This window comes from Rhinoraja longicauda, chromosome 36, assembly GCF_053455715.1.
Source record: "Rhinoraja longicauda isolate Sanriku21f chromosome 36, sRhiLon1.1, whole genome shotgun sequence".
Classification (NCBI taxonomy): Eukaryota; Metazoa; Chordata; class Chondrichthyes; order Rajiformes; family Arhynchobatidae; genus Rhinoraja; species Rhinoraja longicauda.
This window is the reverse complement of record NC_135988.1, coordinates 17,971,876-17,990,207: the sequence shown is the minus strand read 5'-3', so window position 1 is coordinate 17,990,207 and position 18,332 is coordinate 17,971,876. Positions and strand designations below refer to the sequence as shown.

Genomic DNA, 18,332 nt, shown 5'->3' with positions numbered 1-18,332 from the left:
ACACACACACACACACACACGTGTGGTTTTAATAGCCTGATGGCTGTAGGAAAGAAGCTGCTCCTGAACCTGGAGTTACAGTTTTCAGACTCCTGTACCTTCTTCCCGATGGCAGGAGTGAAATGAGAGCGTGGCCAGGGTGGTGTGGGTTTCTGCTTTTTGAGGCAGTGACTCCGATAAATCCCTTCAATGGTGGGGAGGTCAGAGCTGGTGATGGACCGGGCAGTGTTCACAACGTTTTGCGGTCTTTTCCGCTCCTGGGCGTTCACGTTGCCGAACCAGGCCGTGATGCAACCAGTCAATATCCTCTCTACTGTACACCTGCAGAAGTTCAAGTGAATCCTCTCTGACATACCGAATCTCTGTAATCTTCTCAGGAAGTAGAGGCGTTGATGTGCTTTCTTTATAATTGCATCAGTGTGCTGGGTCCAGGAAAGATCTTCAGAAATATGCACGCCCAGGAATTTGAAGTTTTTGACCCTCTCCACCATCGTCCAGTCGATATCATATCATATCATATCATATATATACAGCCGGAAACAGGCCTTTTCGGCCCTCCAAGTCCGTGCCGCCCAGCGATCCCCGTACATTAACACTATCCTACACCCCACTACGGACAATTTTTACATTTTACCCAGCCAATTAACCTACATACCTGTACGTCTTTGGAGTGTGGGAGGAAACCGAAGATCTCGGAGAAAACCCACGCAGGTCACGGGGAGAACGTACAAACTCCTTACAGTGCAGCACCCGTAGTCAGGATCGAACCTGAGTCTCCGGCGCTGCATTCGCTGTAAAGCAGCAACTCTACCACTGCGCTACCGTAGATATAAACAGGATTGTGGGCCCTCATCCTTCCTCTTCCAAAGTCCACAATCAGTTCATTGGTTTTACTGTTATTGAGAGCCAGGTTGTTGTGCTGGCACCATTTGTCAAGTCAAGTCGTTTATTTGTCACATACACATACACAATGTGCAGTGAAATGAAAGTGGCAATGCCTGCGGATTGTGCAAAAAAAGAATTACAGTTACAGCATATAAATTAAAGTTAATACAGGGAAGACAAAATAAGAATAAAGGCATAGATTTTTTTCTAAATGGAGAGTGAATCCAGAAATCAGAGGTGCAAAGGGACTTGGAAGTGCTGGTGCAGGACTCCCAAAAAGTGCATTTGCAAGTCGAATTGGTAGTAAGGAAGGCAAATTCAATGCTAGCATTTATATCGAGTGGAGTGGCATACAAAACCAGAGATGTAATGCTGAGACTCTATAAGGCGCTGGGAAGGCTGCATTTGGAGTTCTGTGAGCAAATCTGAGCCCCATATCTGAGGAAGAATGTGCTGTTTCTGGAGAGGGTCCAGAGGAGGTTTACAAGAGTGATTCCAGGAATGAGTAGGCCCTTTGACAGCACTGGGCCTATGCCAGTTGGGTTTAGAAGGTTGAGGGGAGACCTCGTTGAAACTTACAGAATAATGAAGGGACTGGATATAGTGGATGTGGAAAGGATGTTTCCACTGGTGGGAGAGTCTAGGACCAGAGGTCATAACCTCAGGATTAAAGGGCGCTCTTTTAGAAAGGAAGTGAAGAGGAACTTCTTTAGTCAGAGGGTACTTAATCTGTGGAACTTATTGCCACAGAGGGCTGTGGAGGCCAAGTCAGTGGATATTTTTAAAGCAGACATAGACAAATTCTTGATTAGAATGGGTGTCAAGCGTTATGGGGAGAAGGCAGTAAAATGGAATTAGGAGGCAGAGATCAGCCATGATTGAATGGCGGAGTAGACTTTATGGGCCGAATGGCCTAATTCTACTCCTATAACTTGTGAACAACAGTGAGAATTTTAAATTTGAGGTGGGTTTGGACCAGATGATGTGAACCAAACTCCTGCTGTGAATGACTTTGTTTTAGTTGTCAGCCCTGGCCCCTAGCTATGAAAAGCACATCTTGGGTGGTGACATGTTAGTTAGATAGATGGGTTCACTGAACGCAGACAGCCGCAAGTCACCCTGTAATTCTTAATTACAGGGAGCCAGTTAATTACCCATCTTGTCTGTCTCGAACTGTGGAGGGGAAGAAATAGCACAATTGCTGCCTTGGGATTTAGCTTGTAACTTGCATGAGTTAAAGATTTTGTTTATAAAACAAGTTGTCGTTTTTGTTGCTGTCACATTTTCTCTGCTGTGCATGTGCTGCCATCAATGGGGTGTATCGGAAACGGCGCAGGTTTTGCAAGCTTCGTGTTATTCGCTGGCTAATTACTCCCTTTTTTGCCTGCACATGATCCATATCCCTCCAGTCCCTGCATATACATGTGCCTTTCTAAAGACGATTAAACGCCACTATTGTATCTGCCTCCACCACCACTGCTGGGAATGTTTTTCAGGCATCTACCACTCTCTGTGTTAAAAAAAAAAAAATCTTGCCCGCACATCTGCTTTCAATTTCCCCCCTCCCAACTTCCAGCTATGCCCTTTAGTATTTTGAGATTTCCATCCCCGGGAGAAAGATTCTGACTGCCTGCATGTGATCCACATCCATCTGCCTAAGTAAAAGCCTCTCAAGTGCCCTATTGTATCAGTCTCTAGTAGCATGTTCCAAGCACTCACCACTCTGTGTTTAAAACAAAAACTTGCCTCGTACATCTTTAAACTTTGCCCCTCTCACCTTAAAACAATGGCCTTTAGCCTGTGACACTTTCCACCCTGGAGAAAAAGGTTCTAACTGTATCCTATCTCTGTGTCTCATAGTTGTATATATTTCTATCAGGTCTCCCCTCAACCTACAACACTCCAGAGAAACCAATCCAGGTCTGTCCAACCTCTCCTTGTAACTAATACCCTCCAATACAGGCAACATATTGGTAAACCTCATGCACCTTCTCCAATACCTCTAGATCCTCTGGTAATGGGACAACCAGAACTGTATGTAGTACTCCAAATGTAGCCTAACCAAAGTTCTATACAGCTGCAACATGACTTGCTAACTTTTGTACTCAGTGCCTCTACCGATGAAGGCAAGCATACCATGTGTTTTCTTTACCGCTCTATCTACTTATACTGCTGCAGCCAGGCGTTCTGTAAATCACCCTAGTGATTCCTCGTGGGAAGTTGTTGGGAGGGCACTAAGTCAGCCACACTGCAACTCGAGTAGAATAGGCTCCCGACACCCAGTGGAATATAGAGCATGGGAGCAGCCTCTGGGCTAATGGAGCCACAACCAAGGTGGCACATTGGCGCAGTGATAGAGCTACTGTTTCACAGCGCCAGAGACCTTGGGCGCTGTCTGTGTGGAGTTCGCACATTCTCCCTGTGATTGAGTAGGGTTTTTTTCCGGTTGCACGGTTTCCTCACAATCCTAAAGATGTGTGGGTTTGTAGGTTAATTGGCCCTCTGTAACCTGATCCTGGTGGGGAGGATAGAACTAGTGTGAACGGGTGATTGCTGGTTGGTGCAGACTCGATGGTCTGAAGGGCCTGTTTCCAAATTGTTTCTCTAAACCAGGATGGCGTGATGGGGAGGTGGAGCTGTGGTGAACCTTGAAGAGAGTGCTCAGAAGATATTGGTATCCTGTTGGGGACTATTGTTGAAGACTTGAGTAAGAATAGATGATTATCCTACTGGTCTCATGGCAATGATGAGTCAGCACCAAGCCTACTTATTTATGGACTTGTTTACCATCAAGATCACAAGACTGAAACAAAACTGGTCAAAAGAGTAGCGGAAACCAAAGGCAACAGAAGGCGTGTGGTCATTGTGGAAAGGGAATGATACAAACTGCATCATGGGGTTGGACGGTTCGTTCAGTGTGTGGTGACTGTTGCCCTGTGATCCCACCCTAACCAGCTGGGAGAGGTGGTGAGTGATAGCTGTTCAGCCCATCTCCCAGGGGGAGAGAAAGGGGCTGAACAGCTATCCAACCAGTTAGCTGGACACTGCTGCACCGTCTGTCCTTCGTGGAAACGTTCTTCAGGACTAACACCATTGATCACAAGTCCATCAGGCAGTGGTCGGCAAGGAATATCCTGCAAGCACTGCAGGACAAGGACTCGATTGGTCCTGTGGCATGGTTCCCCGAGCAGACTGCCCAGGTTGTCTGGAGGAACGCCTCGGTCAGAACTCGCCACCAAGCACCAAGACCTCGCTTGGCTGGGGGTGAGGGGGACCTTCTCAGTCAGATCCTTCCTGCACCGCTGGAATCTTGTTACCTGTGCAGGCTGCCCGTGGGGTGGTTGCTACGGAGAGGAGACAGTTGACCACAACTTCGCAGAGTGTGGATTTTCCAAGTGAGTCTGGAGAATGTCAACCATCCCATACCTCCCAATAGGAAAGGCGAGAACCCAATCAGTCCAGCCCAGCAAGTGGGGTGGAGGGACAGGTAGCATGATCCCTTTTGTGCAGCATGTGCCACAAGGATTAACCCCCCCGCACCGGAACCCCTGGGGGGGAGTTGGTGGTGATATCATTCTTTCCTGTCCCACTCTGGGGGGGGGGGGGGACGACTCCAACTGTACCCCACCCCCCAGAGGAAGGCTGGTGAATCCCACTCTAGTACCACACATTGAAAGCTTGGATCGAGGGTGCAGAGATACATGGAGCGTGGGCTTCTATACTTCAAGTATTTGTGATGCACACTGCAACCACGCCCCAATGGTTTACTCCAACTAATCACTTCTGCTCTCCTCCTCCTCAGAGATCACCCATTTTACTGCTGCATATATTTCGGAGAAGATTCTACTGCGCCTCCTTAAACATCCCGACGTCATTAACGAGATCAAATATGACGAGGACAACAAGCATGCTCCTGACCACTATCTCTACACGCGAGGCAAATCTGTTGACTACTTTGTCCTTATTTTACAGGTAAGGGTTCCTTTCCTGAAGTACCTCCCAGTTCACAATCTGCAGCAGCCGACTGCTTTACTTGAGTGCTCACTTGAACCAGAAACACCTATTCAGTCAGATATGATTCTGAGACCAATGACTCACTGACTTTGTTCCTCCAATGCCTTGTGTAGATATTGTGACTGTGAAGCATCTCGGGCTATCTCATGCTTTTTAAGGTGCTGTGGGAAACAAGTGTTTGTCGCGGCTGATAGAGCTAGATTCAGCTCCCCCTCCCCATGGCAATTACTGGGGGCAATTACTAGGTCCAATGGGCCAAGGGAGTTGGAAAATAGGTTAAGCAATGTTCCCAAGTGCATACTGGAAATTCTGTAATTAAATTATTAAAATATTTTAAACTCTTTAAAAAATGACCAAAAACACTGGTACTAAAATTAATTTCATTTTTTAAGTGAGCAAAAAAAAAGTAACATTCTCACTCTTGTCTTTTGGTGGTGACTCCTCATTTGAAGCAACATCAGGTATAACTAATGTAGGTATGCAGAGAGGAGCTGCTGCCCCCCCTACCCAGCCTCCTTGATTAGTACAAATGTCAAAGGTTCTGGGGAGAAGGCAGGAGAAGGGGCCACAGTTTAAGAATAAGGGGTAGACCATTTGGAACGGAGATGAGGATAAACTTTTTCAGTCAGAGAGTTGTGAATCTGTGGAATTCTCTGCCTCAGAAGGCAGTGGAGGCCAATTCTCTGAATGCATTCAAGAGAGAGCTAGATAGAGCTCTTAAGGATAGTGGAGTCAGGCGGTATGGGGAGAAGGCAGGAACGGGGTACTGATTGAGAATGATCAGCCATGATCACATTCAATGGTGGTGCTGGCTCGAAGGGCCGAATGGCCTACTCCTGCACCTATTGTCTAGAATGGGGTTGAGAAGGAAAGATAGATCAGCCATGACTGAACAGCAGAATAGATTTGATGGGCCGAATGGCCTAATTCTGTTCCTATGCGCTTCTCTTCCACTGACTTCTCTTGCTTTTTTGCTCCTGGGAGAAAGGCAAGCCAACGGCTTCCAATGGAGGGGTGTGAGGAGGGAGATGGTCGTCAATAGGTCCAACAACCGTTCCCATCAACGGGCGACGCAAAAGGCTTGTTCATCACAGGTGCTGGGTATGTGCTGTCCCCCTGGCGAGACACACAACTGCAGAGGAGGTGGTGCCCCGGAATGCCAGTGGGATGGGATCATCTTGGGAGTCTGCGGTGTTTCTCTGAACACCATGATGTCTAATAGCATTCGGTTAAACTTGGACCATGGTTCCAGTGATGTAGTGTGATCCATCCAGTTTAATGTGTCCTGTTTAACGGTTCCCTCCTGCTCCATAGGGCAAGGTGGAGACGGAGGCTGGGAAGGAAGACATGAAGTTTGAGACCGGACCTTTCTCCTATTATGGCACCATGGCTCTCGGCAGCTCTCTCCCAGGTAAGAATGTTCTCTTTGCAAGATGCTAACATTTCACAGAAGGTTGCAAGAGATTCAAGAGAGTTGAAGGAATGAGCAGAGGATTAACGCTCATCCCACCATTCCACGAGAACACAATAGGTTTTAGATCAGTCTGAAGAAGGGTCTCATCCCGAAACGTCACCCATTCCTTCTCTCCCGAGATGCTGCCTGACCTGCTAAGTTACTCCAGCATTTTGTGAATAAATACCATAGGTTTAAGATAAGTTGTCTCTTGTCTTGGTTCTCCAACCTTCCATTCTCCAGCTCAACAAATTCCTGTATTGATATAAATCTGAGTATTGCATTTGCCAGTTGACCACAACATTTCAGAAAGAAAGTTCTAAAATTCTTGACATGGCCTCAGTTAGGGATGATTTTGTCTCTTGCTTGCTCCAAGACTCCACCTGCTCCATTAGTGGTGCCTCAGTCCTGTGCTACTTCCTCCAAAGACATGGGGAGTGTTGTATCCGAGATGATGGTGCATCCGAGACATTAATCCCAAGCCTCACCAGATTTCCTGACTGGATGTGAAAGATCCCAAGTGGGATCCTGGCCAATAAATTTCCCTCAATCAACGTTATGAAAACAGATTATTCAAACATCTGTTTTTATTTGGAAACTGTGTTCCATACAACCTTGGCCACACTTTGGAAGTTCTCTGTTCTGTGCAACATAATTTAGGACATAGAGAGGTGAGAGTTGCTTTAGAAATGCTCCCCCCCCCCCTTTCTGAGCATCGATGCAATCCTGAAGATGCGGGAAATAATGGGGACAATTGCAGCATCTGCAAGATCTGCAGAGAGAATTGTTTCGGGTAGACAACCTTTCATCAGGATGAGGGAAAGTTAAGAGCAAGTGTATTTTAAATTGGTGAGAAGAGGAAAGGATGGGAAGAACAAAGAGAAGGTATGTAGTAGGATGGAAACCAAAAGTTTAGTTTAGAGGATACGGCAGGGAAACAGGCCCTTGGCCCACCAAGTCTACACTGACCATCGAACTCTCGTTATCTCACTTTATCATCCACTCCCTCGACACTGGGGACAATTTGCTGATTAACCTACAAACCCACGCGTCTTTTTGATGTGGTTGGAAACCCACACGATCACAGAGAGAATGTGCAAAATCTACACAGACCGCACCCGAGGTCAGGATGGAACCTGGGTCTCTGTCACTGAGCGCAATGGCTCTACCAGTGGCGTCACTGTGTCTGGCCTAGAAAAACAATGACGGAGGGGGACATGAATGAATGAGACAAAAGGTGACAGCGCTGGCTGAGGGTGAGCTGATGTATCTGGCGGAGGTGAACACTTGCTGCTCTTGTTCTGTGCTGTTTAATCTTGTTCTCTCTCTGTTGCTCCATCTCTATCTCCCAGTTCCTATCTCCAGGCTCCGCACTTGCAGCCTCAAAGCAGTTTCTCTAACTCCTTGGTTCCAAGGTAAATCATGCATGGGTCTGCACGGTTTTTACATTCCAAACCCTTACTATGATGTATTTGTGAGGTTGAAGTGAGCAAGGGTTTTGGTGTGAAGAAGTCTGTGGCTCTTGGACTTCCTCTAACAAGCATGTGACTCCTGTCCCTGCCTTGGAGCTGAATGCCGAGTCTGGGGATTGATTGAAAGATGCAGCATGGAATCAGACTCTTCAATCCACCGAGCCCGTCCATCGATCTCCCGTTCACACTAGTTATCCCACTTTCACATCCATCCCGACACATCAGAAACAGTTTATAAAAGCCAATTAAACCACGTCTTTTGGATGTGGGTGGAAACCAGTGGACCCAGAGGAAACCCACGCGGTCACAGGGAGAACGTGCATAAACCACACACCCGAGGCCAGGATCGAACCCGGGTCTCTGGCGCTGAGAGTCGGTGCAGGGGAGGGCATATCAGGGGAGGCAAACGTGAGCTAAAGTGTCCTCAACCGAGACAGCGCTGCCGTTACTCCTGCAGACCCTTGAGTGCGGCATCCGAATAGGCTATGCCGAAGCTCAGTGGCTGATTTCACTGAGACCGTGTGCCGTTGTGGTGAGACCTGCGGGGATCACTGGTACATTTACAGCACTTGGAACAGTACAGCGCAAAAAAGGCCCCTCTGTGCTGAACATGCTGTTAAATTATACGCCACTATCCTGCTTCCACTATCACACCCGGCAGCACATTCCAGGTCCCCACCACTCTCTTTAAACAAAACTTGCCCTGTGCAACTCCTTTAATCTTTCCCTCTCTCATCTTAAAGCTATTCCTAATATTTGAGACTTCCATCCTTGGAAACAGATTCTGACAGTCTATCCTATCTACGCCTCTCATGATTTTTGTAAACTTTTAGCTGGTCTCTCCTCAACCTCTGACGCTTCAGAAAAAACAATCCAAGTTTGTCTATCCTCTCCTTATATATAGTACCTTCTAATCCAGGCAGCAATATTTGTTGAAGCTCTTCTGCACTCTTTCCAAAGCCTCCGCATTCTTCCTCTAATGGGGTGACCAGAACTGCACACAATATCCAAACCGAAGGTGGACACAAAATGCTGGAGTAACTCAGTGGGTCAGGCAGCATCTCGGAAGAGAAGGAATGGGTGACGTTTCGGGTCGAGACCTTTCTTCGGATTGATCAGTCTGACGAAGGGTGTCGGCCCGAAACGTCACCCATTCCTTCTCTCCTGAGATGCTGCCTGACCCGCTGAGTTACTCCAGCATTTTGTGTCTACCTTCAAATTGAACAAGCATCCGCAGTTATTTTCCTACAATATCCAGGCCAACTGTTTATATGTTTTATTGAGTTGCAATTCGATCTCTCTCCTGTTCAGATACCCGCTCGTCCTCTCGCAACAGTGAGATGAATCGTTCTGCGTCCCTACATCAAGCTGACCGATCGGAGTCCGCAGCATCCATGGTACCAAGCGTCACGGGTATTTCCACACATCAATACATTCCTGATTTCTCTGTCAGGGCAGTGATGGACCTACAGTTTGTGAAGGTGAGAAAGCACAAGGTGTATTTGGCCCACTGCCGGAACCTTTTTTTTGTAGGAGCATCGAAAGGCTTTGTGACACTGCCTTCTCCTTTCTCCATTCCCCATGATTGTTTTAACGACAAGATATATAATAATAATAATAATAATAATGCATTACATTTATATAGCGCTTTTCATATACTCAAAGACGCTTTACAGGGATTTAGAGAATGTTCCATTTAATAAACTGTGACTAATTCTGCTTCCATCAGGGCAGAGAGTTCCAGTCACAGTCGTTCTCTGGTGAGAATAATCATATTGAGGCTGTTACCGTATCTTTAAAAAATTGGAGGCCAGCATTTCATCAACTGATGCAAGAACTGCAGATGTAGAAACAAGGAACTGCAGATGTTGGTTTACAAAGAAAGGCACAAAGTGCTGGAGTAACACGTCCCGACCCAAAACGTCATCTATGTCCTCCAGAAATGCTGAGTTACTCCAGCACTTTGTGCCTTTCAGGAACTGCAGATGCTGGAAATCAGAGATTTTTAAAAAAAATGCTGGGGCCAGCAATGAAGCCATAACTATTTCTCTCTCCACAGGTGCTGCTTGACCTGCTCAGGAACCCTAGCACTTTGTCTTTATTTTACCAACTGATTTTCAGCTCACCATTCCTTGTGTGTTTCTATTTTGCCCAGAAAACAACATCTATTCTTGCTTGTGCCAAATTTCAATCCATATTCCTTCAGTTTCCACAGTCGGATTAACTTGTGTAGATGGGACATGTTGGCCGGTGTGGGCAAGTTGGGCGGAAGGGCCTGTTTCCACACTGTATCACTCTATGACTATGAGTCTATAACTGAAATGACATTACTATGTGTTTACAATTAATTGTTTGGAAATTTATGACTAAAATAGTTTCCTTCCAATTAAATCTTGTGCAGGACCAATATTATTTGCAACGTTCTGTGTTAACAATTAGATGTCAGGTCTTTTCCCGGTTACGACAGAGAACTGTTTGTAATCCAAACAGTCCACATCAGAAATGCAGCTTCCCACCAATATATTTAAATAAAAATATAGGCAACTGAGGGCAACGTGTGGTTAAACCAGAGAAGTCACAGAGTGCTGGAGCACGTCAGGCAACATCTCAGGAGAACATGGACTCTGACCAGTTCGACTGTCCTGATTAAATGTTATCTTTGTATGCCTCGTTGACACCTTCCCCTAGCTAACAATGTTCTATTCTACATCTTCCTCGATCCTTGTCCCCATTGATCCCTTGTTTTCACACTTTACCCTTCCATATTTGTGTCTTCCTCTCCCCTCTCTCTCAGTCTGAAGAAGGGTCTCGACCCCAAAACGCCACCCATTCTTTCTATCCAGAGATGCTGCCTGTCCCACTGAGTTACTTCAGCATTTTGTGTCTATCTTCGGTGTAAAGCAGCATCTGCAGTTCCCTCCTACACATGGCTAGGTAATGTTTCAGGGCGGGACTCTTGCCTCTCACCCCCAACAACTTATCATATCATATCATATATATACAGCCGGAAACAGGCCTTTTCGGCCCTCCAAGTCCGTGCCGCCCAGCAATCCCCGTACATTAACACTATCCTACACCCACTAGGGACAATTTTTACATTTACCCAGCCAATTAACCTACATACCTGTACGTCTTTGGAGTGTGGGAGGAAACGGAAGATCTCGGAGAAAACCCACGCAGGTCACGGGGAGAACGTACAAACTCCTTACAGTGCAGCACCCGTAGTCAGGATCGAACCTGAGTGTCCGGCGCTGCATTCGCTGTAAAGCAGCAACTCTACCGCTGCGCTACCGTGCCGCCCACTTCTCCTTTGATTCCTCTCGGGGAAGGGTCCTGACCTGAAACGTCACCTATCTATGTTCTCCTAAGATGCTGCCTGATCCGTTAAGTTACTCCAGCACTTTGTGTCCTCTTTCGTAAACCAGAATCCTCAGTTCCTTGTTTCTGTGGTTAAAGAGGTGTGTCTAAATTCAACCATTTGCATTTCTCTGCAAGGTGCAATGATATTGCCACGAATATTGCTGAGTTCCCACACGGCAGAAGATGCCTGCAGCCTCACAGCAGCTAACAAATCCATCCTGGTGCTCTCTCGTACACTTACATGGAGGAGCTGTCATTTAATCAGTCTATGGGAACCTTTAATAGGTTGGACTGCAGTACCATTCAACGCCACTAAATGGCGCTGTTATCTGCACCATATTGGCTTCTAAGTCCAGTGCCCTTGACAAAACAAAGAACTGCAGTTACTGGTTTTACTAAAAATGACAAAGTGCTGGAGTAACTGAGCGAGTCGGGCAGCATCGCTGGAGAACATAGATAGGTGATGCCTCGGGTCCGGACCTTCTCCATGTGTCTTGAATATGGTGTGCTGGTAGCGGCCATTCCCAGAGTATGAACACCCAACTTATGGATGCCCCTACATGCGAGCGAGCTGCCTCTGGAATGCAACCAACTATAATCAAGGACCACTCACACCTCGGTCATTCCCTCTTCTCTCTCTCTCCCCTGACGGGCAGTAGACACAAAAGCCAGAAAGCACATACCACCAGATTCAAGAACGGCTTCTCCTCTGTTGTTATCAGACTTTTGTTCAAGCTAAGTATGGGTTTCGGGTCCCGACCCTTCTTCAGACTGATGTCAGGGGAGGGGGCAGGACAAAGTCTGAAAAGACAAAGAAGTGTCTCGACCCGAAACATCACCCATTCCTTCTCTCCAGAGATGCTGACTGACCCACTGAATTGCTCCAGCACTTTGTGTCTACCTTCGATTTAAACCAGCATCGGCAGTTTTCTTTCCTAATGGGACAGACATTTTTTTTCATTCAGACTGTGGTGGGTTTATGGGATGAGCTGTCAGAGGAGGTAGTGTGGCAGCTACTGTAACAGCATCTAAAGACTCTTGGACAGGTATATAGATAGAAAAGGTTTAGAGGGATGTGGGACAAATGCAGGCAAAGATGTGGTGTCCTGGGTGGTATGGACGAGTCAGACCGAAGGGCTTGTTTCCGTGCTGTGTGACTCCATGACTGTCATTGGCTGTTGCCCCATCTTATAGATTCAGACTGGGGATAGATCACATTTTATTGGCAGTAAAGCCCTTTAGGGTATTTGGTGGTTTAAAAGAGGCTGTATCAAAGCGGAGCGGCACGGTGGCACAGCGGTAGAGTTGCTGCCTTTCAGCGAATGCAGCGCCGGAGACCCAGGTTCGATCCCGACCATGGGTGCTGTCTGTACGGAGTTTGTACGTTCTCCCCGTGACTTGCGTGGGTTTTCTCCAAGATCTTCGGTTTTCTCGCACACTCCAAAGACGTACAGGTTTGTAGGTTAATTGGCATGGTAAATGTAAAAATTGTCTCTAGTGTGTGTAGGATAGTGTTAATATGCAGGGATCGATGGTCGTCGCGAACCCGGTGGGCCAAAGGGCCTGTTTCCACGCTATATCTCTAAACTAAATGAAACTAAAAGCTGTTGTTACTTCCCTATTTTTATTCCATTCTTTTCATTTCTCCTCACTCCTCTTCCTTTTATTTTAACAGATCACATGGCAGCAATATCAAAATGGACTTCTGGCTTCAAAACTGGACAGCATCCCGCAATCCCCAGAGAATCTGCACACAAAAATAGACATGAGTGCATCGGACAAAACCCAGAGTATAATGGATGAGACCACAAACCTGCTGAATGAGCAGAACTCTTCGAACCGTAAATCTAATCACACTTCAATAGACAACAATATTTGACCTCCCTCCAAGGTCTGGCACTTCACATTGGGCATTAAAAACAGGTCACGATGCAACTTCAATACTGTTTGAGGGCAAAGAGAAGAACCATGTGGAACCAGATGGGTGCATCCGTACCTTGTGCTGTTCTCCGGAGAGTGTGGAACGAGAGGAGTGCTGCTTTGTGTTTATCTAACCAGCTACGGTGGGTGGGTGGTGGGGGCGTTCGGCTTTGGAAACCGTGCAGAAGAAAGTTGAGATAAGGTTTGATCTCCAAAGAAGTGATTCCTTGCCAAAGAAGTGATCCTCCGATGGCCTTTTCTTCCTTTCTGCTGATGAGATGGATGTCGAGGCCTTGCGCTCGCCATTGTCTGCCGTGAACACCGTCCAGATGTCCAGGGCCCAGGCCTGCTGGCCGCCACGTTAAGTGGTGCCTGGGGTTAAAGTTCAGAAGCCTTCCCAGGATTCCCAGCTCATTGTCAACTGTTCTTACCTCTGTTCGGTCGTGATGGCAACTGCAGGATGTCTGTTCTCACCCCAGAACAACTTCTGTGCTCCCTTTCCCCCCTCCTCCTCAACACTCCCTCCTCCTTAATACTTTCTTCCTTCCTCCCCTTCTCCCCCAAGCTTTCTCTGCTTCCCCCTTCCTCACTATTGCACACCTCCTTCCCCAAACCCCCCCCCCGGCACTTAACTCCCCTCCCCCTCCCATCCCTGATGTTTGTCTCTTTCCCTGATTTTCCCCATCCTGACACACTTCTTTACTCCTTCCTTGACGTTCACCTCCTAGCCTGTTCCCTCCCTCGCCTCCTGGTCTGTTCCCTTCCTCTCCCTCATTTTCATATAACCCTGGGGCAATGCCTTGTATGGTCCAATATTGCCAACTTCCCTCCTTAGGTTGATCAGAATTTCTGATCAGCTTCCGGCCAGGGTTACAGATAACATGGTCCTTCATCTGCACTTGTCTGTACAGCAAAGTATTAGCAAAGCTGACCGAGGACTTCTCTCATTTGCCCACCGGAGCCTAGTTAGCAGATTGCAAAAATCCCATTCATTGTTCCAGATCTTCATCTGATCTACACCCCTATCCCATACTTCCCCCACGTGAAATTCAAAATTCAACCTCACTGACAATTGAACCAGTTATTCCCTGGTTAATTTTATTCCATTAATAGGTATTAGGGCAGTATTAGGAAAGTAGTGCAGAGGTAGAGTTGCTGCCTCACTGCGCCAGAGAACCTGGTTCAATCCTGACTACGGGTGCTGTCTGTGTGAGGTTTTGCACGTTTCCCCTGTGACCATGTGGGTTTTGTCCGGCTGCTCCTGTTTCCTCCTACATTCCAGAGACATACAGGTTTGTAAGTTAATTGGCTTCTGTAAATTCTCCGCAGTGTGTAGGATAGAACTAGTGTGAATGGGTGATCGCTGGTCGGCGCAGACCTGTTGGGCTGAAGGCCTGTTTCCACGCTGTATCTCTAAGTTATACTAAAGTCCCTTGGCTAGCTGTATGGGGGTGAAAATCGAGGTGAAATTTTATAAATTTGTTTTAATGGTTGACGGTACAATGTAGTAACCTCTGGGTGACACTGGACCAATTCATCTCTTGGATTTGGTGTTTTTTCCTCCTGTGGATTTTGAAGTATTGACCGGATCCGTGCACTCTCAGCAGCTATCAAAATGAAGTCATACGTGTTTGACTCTTTAAAAATGGCTTGTTTCAGGGAGGCACAGACAAGCCTGTGTTTTCTTGTACTCCCCGTGTGTCCAGGTGCATGCCAGTCATGACCACCTTGAGGACACCCTGTGCTTCTGACTCAAACCCAACACCAAAGCTGCTTTCTGCCTAAGAATCCATCACTACAGATCGGAAAATGAATTCAACACTTTTCTGAGAAAGTCCCAAGACTGCGCATAATGTGCATCCTACGTAAAGGCATCTTTAAAGAAACTGCCCTCATTTTAAGCTGAACATTCGGAAGAAGCAAATGTTTTCAGTAATATTCTGAAGGGGGGGGGGGGGGAGAAGAGTGTATATGTAGTAACATTTCCTGGCTGTCTGAAAAATATTAAATCGTTTGGGGCATTTTTGTTATTACCGTAAGCATGGTACATTTACGGTTTATTTCCAGAGTACAGTGTTCTGGTGTAAATTAAATTGCTGACACATGAGGAAGCTGATGCTGAAATCTTTTGCAAACCACAAAGTGCTGGAGGAACTCAGTGGATCAGGCAGAATCTGTGGAGGGAATGGACAGGCGTCATTTTGGGTCAGAATGAAATTGCTGGTTTGAGGCAACACTTGTAAGACAATTGTAAGACAATTTAACTTACGTGCACCACTCCCCCTCTCCCCCCTCGTTCTCTCTCTCTCTCTGGCTCTCAGCTGTGGTTCGGTACGCAGTGCCGATTGCAGGATGGCTTTTTATTTTCAGGCATCGTTAAGATATAAATGAACACAAATACACCGGTCAGTTTTGCAAGTCATGACTTCTCTGACTAATGTAAAGTCTTGTCAACATATTCTCAGGAATGACTTGCAGAATAATCATTGCTATTGATTTATTTACACTAAACTTTTCAGGTTTCCTCATGTCTTCCAGTTTGCGCTCCAGGCTGACTTTTTGATGAAACATTTGTATTCTTGGGGATGAAGTTTTAACTGTTTAGTATTTGGTTGCAGAATACTGACCAAGACAACTCACTTGAGCAATTGTGTTGGCCAGTCTGTAAGCCACTCCTTTTACCAGTTAAATTGAGAATGGGTAAGGTTGGCCCCTTAACAGAACAAACTTGTTATTATATGTGATGATTTAAGAGGGGGGAGGGGGTCTTATTCTGGTCTGATGTCTTTTCTTGCATCCTCATACTTCGTCATGTTGACTGCCATGAACCTGGTGGTTCTGTTTGGGAAACTCATAAGTGGGATTCTTTCTACCAGTTTAACTGTCGGTCTTAGCAACCAAAGTGCTTGCAAGCAACATTAGGTGGGGACAGGGTTGGGTATGGCTGTAATGCCCACTGAGGTCATAGCCTAAAGTGGGCTGTCGTAAAGTTGCCCTCTATCAGACATGCATAAGACCCTCCACCTAGCGGACGAGTCAAAACCTGCAAGGTTAAAGGGAGCTCTTTTTTACAAATAAAATATTTGTGGCTTATAAATAGAATGGCTCCCTCAAACACATGCCATGAAATCGAGTTTTCTTATTTATTTCCATTGAATCCCATCAAATCTTACCCCCACTTGGGTCCTTGCCTTAGTTTAATGTCCTGTTGAGGTTACAAAGCTTTAAAAATTGTTCTTCCTCATCAACTGGGAGTGGTGGGGCAAAGGATGAAAATGTTGCAGAATAAAGTGTGCACTAAGAAAGGGCAATCATTTTTCAAAGAATAGTTTTTAGATTTCCTTTTATATCTATATATAAATAAAGCTATATACTAAAGTAAATGTTTTGGACACTTGCAATAAACAAACTTTGATAACTATATTGGCCAATGAAGGGTGGAGAGAGCAAAGGAGGAACATAGAACAGTACAGCACAGGAACAGGCCCTTTGGCCCACATTTCTGTGCCGAAAAAGGGAGATGTGCAGTTTTCATCTCTTGGCTACTTCGAGAATCGAGAAAAGGTCCATGTGTGTGCAAAACACTAGCAATCTTGAATGTAATCCAGGTACCGATGCACTTCCAATCCAACTTCCTGACTTCTTTCCGGGTAACATTCCTCTGGTTCCACGTATTCAGGAGACAGTTGAATTAAGAAACCTAGTTGATCCTCAATGGGTGGTGCTAGGTGTAATATTTATTTTGTAATGAGGCTTTAATTTGTACATTTTTGTGATTTTTCTCGTTTCATGGACTGTTTGCATTGATGTATTCTGTCTTTTTAAATGGTTTTTTTTTCCACACAAAATGCTGAACCATTATGTACAATTCCATTGCATTGACTTGAACGATTCCCTGTTTTTGGGTTGTGCACTTTCTGCCATTTTTAATAGATGTTAAGCATATTCCTCTGACTGGTTTATTGCACACTTTGCCAATGGAAACTCAATTTGTTTCTGAGATTAGCAAGTCTTTTTTTTGTCTACTTCCAAAGAGATGTGTCAAAGTTTTTGATCTGAAACATGTTAGAGTTTTTGTAAGCGGGGAGTGTTAATCTAGTTTTCTTATTCTCGTGGTATATGCATGCTATGAGAATTTGTGGGTAATGCAATTTCTGCTAAATGAGGTAAAAATTTGTGTTGTGAGTGTATTATATATTTCTCAATTAAAAAGGATTTTAATCTTTGGATATTTTAAAATGTTTTCTCTATGCAAAGGCTTTTGCAATGTGAAAGACTTATGTAGAATATTCTGGTCTCCACTTCTACTGCTGAACCCTCAACCCCCTTTTGGAAACTGCATCTATTGAGCTCCTTCTGACTGGCTTTTCTATTGCATGTAAATGTTTTGGCTATTGAGTCCACTGATTGCCACATTGATGATGCATACTGAAAACCATTCAAGATGTGGAAGAAATTAGGTTTTTTTCCATAATTTTTCTGATTGTTGAGGGTCTCCACCTCAAATCATTGTTCAGGTTGCCTCCAGACATATAAACAAACAAAGACCCATTGAGCTTGTACTCATGGTTTTATCAATGGAAATTGACCCAGCTTGTCCATGCCAACCAAGTTGGCATTCTGGGCTAGTCCCATTTAGCCCCTATCCATTGTTACCATTATTATTTGCTTGCATTTGACTCAGCCATTATTACCTTTCACCCATTTTCACACCATGGGACAGGCAGAAGGAATATATCAGAGAAAAGCCACATGATCAGTGTGGTAAATCCCTCTTGCCTTTCCTTGGTTAATTGAAACCATTCCAGATATTACATGGATCAAGTCTCATCTGTTATTTGACATCTGTAGAATATAGCCCAGCTCAGTTATAACTTTGAGTCAACACTTACCACACCTGCTAAATCCATTGGCTTCCTATTGCTCAGGTGCTGATATCTGTTGACTAATAGGAAACGAGCTACTGAAAAGCAATGGTTGAGGTTTAACGCAACCATTTGGTTCAAGGATGAAATCTCCCTTTCCAAGGGAAATCTTAGCTGCAGAGTCTGTATGGAGTTGGAGGCACACCACATGTGATTTCCTAAAATATAACTTTGGAATAGGGAGAGAGGACGTTATGGCTCACAAAGTAATCGTTCTTATTGTACACAGAGGTAATTGCTTACTGTACCTACACTCAGGCAAGTGTAGAAACTATTCTGACTTTCAAAAGGACTGGACTCTAA

General features: G+C 45.5%; 1 protein-coding gene across 2 annotated transcripts in view; it reads left to right on the top strand.

Moving 5' to 3' along the window:
* The window catches only part of LOC144610220 (metal transporter CNNM2-like), a 38,409-nt gene extending 21,079 nt beyond the window's left edge, over positions 1–17,330 (top strand). The window contains exons 4-7 of one of the 2 annotated variants that reach the window (XM_078428810.1): positions 4,688–4,857; positions 6,214–6,310; positions 9,136–9,305; positions 12,860–17,330. In XM_078428810.1, coding sequence (XP_078284936.1) covers positions 4,688–4,857; positions 6,214–6,310; positions 9,136–9,305; positions 12,860–13,063 — 641 coding nt within the window. In that variant the 3' untranslated portion in view covers positions 13,064–17,330. The remainder of the gene's footprint in view (positions 1–4,687; positions 4,858–6,213; positions 6,311–9,135; positions 9,306–12,859) is intronic. The other variant, XM_078428811.1, reaches the window with a different exon arrangement.
* Positions 17,331–18,332: the final 1,002 nt, after the last annotated feature.